Genomic DNA, 5,535 nt, shown 5'->3' on the forward strand with positions numbered 1-5,535 from the left:
AACCTTAAACGAGCCAAATCTCGACTCAAGCTTGTCTATGATACCTTAAACATGTCAAAGCATAGCTAGATATTAATTAACACACATAAGTCTTAAAAGGAGTAAAGTTAAAACTTAAAAATACACAATACTCGTTGAGGCTCGACTCAAGCTTGTCTACGATACCTTAAACATGTCAAAGCATAGCTATATATTAACTAACACACATAAGTCTAAAAAGAGTGAAGTCAAAACTTAAAAATACACAATGCTCGTTAAGGCTCGACGAGCCTAAACGATCCTCAAAAACTTTATTTGAGGCTCGGTTTTGGCCCAGGTTATAGCTCGGATCGTTTCGAACATTTTACAAGCGGCTTGGCTCATTTGCAACCTTAATTCCTTATATTTAAACAAAAAGAGTTAAATTCCATTTTAGTCCCTGTGGTTTGTGCCATTTTGCCAGTTTAGTCCAAAGGTTTAATTTTTCTCCTATGGATCCAAAAAGGTTTCACCGTTACCATTTTAGTCTATTGGGTTAACTTAATCCATTTTTTTCTGTTAACCAGAAAGGCATTCGGTCATTTTATATGTAATTCTGTTAACTAGAAAGGCAAATCGGCCATATAAAATGACCGAATCGCCCTTCTCGTTAACAAAAATAATGGATAAAGTTAACTCAGTGGACTAAAATGGTAACAGTGAAACCTTTTTGGACCCACATGAGGAAAATTGAAACCTTTAGACTAAACTGACAAAATGACCCAAACCATAGGGACTAAAATGATATTTAACTAAAAAAAAAAAAAAAAAACTAAGCACACGAGACGAGACGCACATGATATACTTTTCTTCCTCTTTAATTCCTTCTTTACTTGTTCCCCAGTCCAACTACCTTCTTCTAACCCCCATTCTCCCACACCAACCAACCGACAATGGCGTTAGAATGGGTGGTTCTAGGCTACACCGCGGCAGCAGAAGCCATCATGATCCTCCTCCTCACCCTCCCAGGCCTCCACTCCCTCCGCAAAGGCCTGATCGCCGTCACCACCAGCCTCCTAAAACCCTTCCTCTCCGTCATCCCCTTCTGCCTCTTCCTCTTAGCCGACATCTACTGGAAGTACGAAACCAGACCTAGCTGCCACACACACGATTGCTCCCCCTCCGAACACCTCCGCCACCAGAAATCCATCATGAAGAGCCAGCGTAACGCCTTGCTCATTGCTTCTGCGCTTGTTTTTTACTGGATTTTGTACTCCGTTACGAAGCTTGTTGTGCGTGTGGAGGAGTTGACTCAGCGGATTCAGAAGCTGAAGAATAAGGAGTGATTTGACTGAGTACGTATTGTTGTTGATTATTGTTCTAATTGAGGCATTTGTGTGTTCTATTACTACTAGTGTTGTTTAAGGCGTTTGTGTATGATTATGTCACTGTGTTTGAACAAATAACGAATCGATACGTATGGATGATTAGGTTTTGTTGATTTAACTACTTATTGTTGTTGATTACTGTTGTAATTGAGGCTTCGTGAATTGTGCTAGTACTGTTATGTTATTGAACTTTTTATGAATCTGATTGTTGATGAACGAGTAGGTTGTTGATCGGTAGGTACGGATGATTAGGTTTTGTTGATTCGAGTGTTGTTATAATTGAGGCTTTGTGAGTTTTATCAGTGTTGTTATGTTAATGTGTTTGAACGATTTATGAATGAATTTGTTTGCGGAATCAAAGGCATGTTAGTTGTTTATGATCTGATTGTTGATTGAGTACTTATTGTTGTTGATTATTAATCTAAGCTTTGTGAATTCTACTTATTGAGAAGTTACAGGACTAGGCGTAAGTTGTTGATAGGTATGTAGGGATGATAATCTGATTAGGTTTTGTTGATTGAGTACTTATTGTTGTTGATTGTTGTTCTAAATGAGGCTTTGTGAGTTTTATTAGTATTGTTTTAAGGCATTTGTTTATGATTAAGTCGCTGTGTTTGAACAATTGATGAATCAATTTGTTTGCGCAATTGAAGACTTGTTTATGTTCTGATTGTTGAATTGAAAAGTTGAAGTATAAGAAGTGAGTTGTCGATGGGTATGTACGGGTACGGCTGATTAGGTTTTGTTGATTGAGTACTTATCATTGTTGATTAGTTTTTGAATTGAGGTTTCGTGAATTCTACTAGTACTGTTATGTTACTATGTTTGAAGTTTGAACAATTTATGAACGAATTTCTTTGCTTAATTAAAGGTTTGTTTGTGATCTAACCGTTAAATGCAAAGGTGAATATGCTTGTGACATGGATGTGATGGTTGAATCGAAACCATTTTTATTTTTGTTACTCTGAGTATGGAGATTGTAGGAAAAAAATCACAAAATCACCTGATTTCACTTTTGTCTATGAAGTATGTATAATTGTTTAAGGCTGGATTCAAAGTAATTAGGCTGCAAATGATACAAGCTGACTTCAATTTAGGGAAAACTAGCATGTGTATTACGAGTAGCTGTTCATTTGTTTGGTTACAAATCTAGTTCCTTTATCATTTTCACAGTCCTTTCTCTTAAACAACCATATCAGGTTTAAAAAGGAGGTTGAGTGCTTGTATCATTTGCAGCCTAATAACTTTGAATCCAACCCCAAACAATTACGCATAGACAAAAGTGAAATCAGGTGAAACATAAATAAAGAAACACTAAACGGAAAGTAAATAAATATAAAAGAACAGTGTTATGCAACTTTTTTTTTCTTCTTGCTCTTCATTAGTGTCAATGAAACTTGAATACAAATAGGAAATGCAAAACCATAATGAAAACATGGGATCATGGGTCTCATAGAATAATGCATGATGGCTACGTGCAGAAAATAATGCAAAAGTGTAGAACTTAAAAACCAAATTAACTCCTTATAACTTGCATAAAATGAACGTGGTTCGTTTGACTAGTCTTTCCAAGTCGGTGAAGGATATGGATAGTATCAGTACCAATGTTACATACTAAACAAGAGAACTTAACCCAAAAGACTAGTGTGGTGGGTGAGAAAGCCCATTTGGTATACAAACCCATATGTCTATACAACCGTAGAACAAGTCTCATACCTTGCAATGATTTCAATCCATAACATAAAATCTCTGCCACGAGGTTATTAAGTGTTCCATCTTGAAATTGATTGATAACCTACGACGTGATAAGCTTTACTCCCATCACTTGTATAAAGGATTGTTTGTTTTTCAATTCCACACCACAGCTGCTGCTGCTACTTCTTCATCATCCATCTTACTTTGTCTCAATTTCACACCTTCAGCTGGTTCTTCTTCTTCATCATCCATCTTACTCGTGTCGCTTTCATAAATGCATGTATGAGTATGATAGAACTATTGTTATGGGTGGATTTGGACTTATGGTAATATAGTCAATGGGTCGGTCAAACTGGGCACATTTAAATGCAAAAACAAAACAAGCGTCAATGAGAATTTGAGAAGATGTTTGTTTGTGAACAAGAATACAAGATGATCTCTAAAACTTGTGTTTGGCTTGTGGCATAGTGAAATCACCAATCTGCTAGTTTCAATGAGGGTTCAAATCTTTTGAATTATCAATTATGTGAAGATGGTGGTACTATCATTGGTGGATCCAACACATATTATAGAAAACCCTTTTGAAGCCGTCGCACATTTGCACAATCTTCTGTAGTGCTGCTGCTCTCTACCGCCTTGCACCCTTTCGATCGTTGCTCTACCAATCCTTTGATTGTAATCATGAGTTATAGTGAATAACTTATCTACTATTTCGAGTGTCGACGAGTAGAGGTGGAAAGTGAATCATTCAACTGCAATTGAATTTTGGCGGAGAGATATGTTGAGAGTTCTTTTTTCATTGATGTTGATTCGTTTGAGGTAGGGGTGTAAATGAAAGGAGCCAAGCCAAGCCGAAGCTCATGAGTAATTTTTAAAGCTCGAGCTTGGCTCATTTATTATTTATTAAGTATGGATTTTTTTTTTATTTTTCTATTATTTACATATAGTTACAATAAAAATTTCTGTATATCATATAATTTTTATTATTTAATATTTTTATCATAATTTTATATGTGATAATAGTTATTAATATATAACTATAGGGGATGGTTCAAATGAAAACCACTTTTATTGTGAAAACTCGAAAACTAATTAAAAAAAAGCCTAAAAAACACACAAATTTTTTTTTCAATTTTTTTTTTATAAAAATCGCTGGTTTTTATATATATATAAAAAAAAACTTTTTTTCAAAAAAAAAAAAAATTTGTGTAGTGCACATGTTACACATGTGTAGTACACATACACATGTGCACTACACAAATTATTTATTTAGTTTTTTTTTTTTGAAATTTTTTTTTATATATAAAAAAACCTGCGAAATTTGGTTTGCAAAAAAAAAAAATAAAAAAAAAATTTTTGTATGTTTTTTTGGCTTTTTTTAATTAGTTTTCGAGTTTTCACAATAACTAGTGGTTTTCATTTGAACCTTCCTCTATAACTATATTATATAAAAATGATATATATAAAAGCTCGTTTAAGCTCCCAAACCAGCTTGATTCGAATTTTTAACGAACTGATCTTAAATAGCTCACGAGCGGCTTGACTTGTTCAACCCCTAGTTTGGGGTGATTCCAGTATCTTTAGGTGTGCATTTTATATTGTGAATATAGGCAGATTGCTTACAGCTCTTTAGAAGTAATGTAATCTGGTATAATTGGATTATGGAACACTTAACCCAAGATAAAAATGGGAAAATATTATTCCATTTTTTGTGTAATTGCAAATTCTCTGTATAGCAATTTTTGTCTGACCTAAGTCAAATTGTCATTTCCTTAAATGGCTTGTCAAATTGTCATTATTATCTATTTTATTATATATAATAAACTAGTTTAAGAACTCGTGAATTTTACGGGTTGATAAAAGAAAATATTTTCATTATCACCGTTGACATAAAATATTATGATTTTACACACGTTAAAACACAATAGAATATATTTTGAAATACATGAAACGAATATATTACACGTCCACATCAACATTTGTTGTTTTATTGGTAGGTTTGTGGTCTTTGACCAATATTAGTAATTTGACTTCATCTCTGGTTTTACACTTGATAAAGCGACATACAACTGGTCATGGGTGAAAATTGGTTGTTTCATGTATAAACCAACCCTAGATAGTGATTGTCCTTGGCTTTTATTGATTGTCATTGCGAAACATACAACTGATGGAAATTGGCTTCTTTGAAACATGAAAGGAATCTTTTTATCCAAAAGATGAAACCTTAAATACTGGCTGATGATACAGAGTCATCCTTAAATACCATATGATGATCTCTATGTACCCAGAAGATGAAACCTGCCCGATATGCCGTAAAGCTTGTATGGATAAATACGGAGAGCACGCAGTGCATTGTAAAGAGCTCCCTGGGTTCAAATATCGGCATGACTGGGTGCGGGATGTTTTGTGGGACATCCTGAGAAGAGCTGAGATTTCGGCTAAGAAAGAGGCTCCTGTAAATTTCCTTACGGACCCTATGGAAAGAAGATCTACT

At 34.5% G+C, this 5,535-nt stretch overlaps 1 protein-coding gene across 1 annotated transcript; it reads left to right on the top strand.

Annotated features, from left to right (window-relative positions):
* The first annotated feature begins 805 nt into the window (after nt 1–805).
* Nucleotides 806–1,535, top strand: LOC110867834. The gene has a single exon (XM_022116883.2). It carries the CDS (start codon nt 912–914, stop codon nt 1,302–1,304), a length of 393 nt encoding a protein of 130 aa, XP_021972575.1. The 5' UTR covers nt 806–911; the 3' UTR covers nt 1,305–1,535.
* Nucleotides 1,536–5,535: the final 4,000 nt, after the last annotated feature.

Source organism: Helianthus annuus, chromosome 7 (genome assembly GCF_002127325.2).
Source record: "Helianthus annuus cultivar XRQ/B chromosome 7, HanXRQr2.0-SUNRISE, whole genome shotgun sequence".
In the NCBI taxonomy this organism is placed as follows: domain Eukaryota; kingdom Viridiplantae; phylum Streptophyta; class Magnoliopsida; order Asterales; family Asteraceae; genus Helianthus; species Helianthus annuus.

Coding starts and splice junctions, on each gene's coding strand:
- LOC110867834 (XM_022116883.2), top strand. CDS start 912: ATGGCGTTAGAATGGGTGGTTCTAGGCTACACCGCGGCAGCAGAAGCC.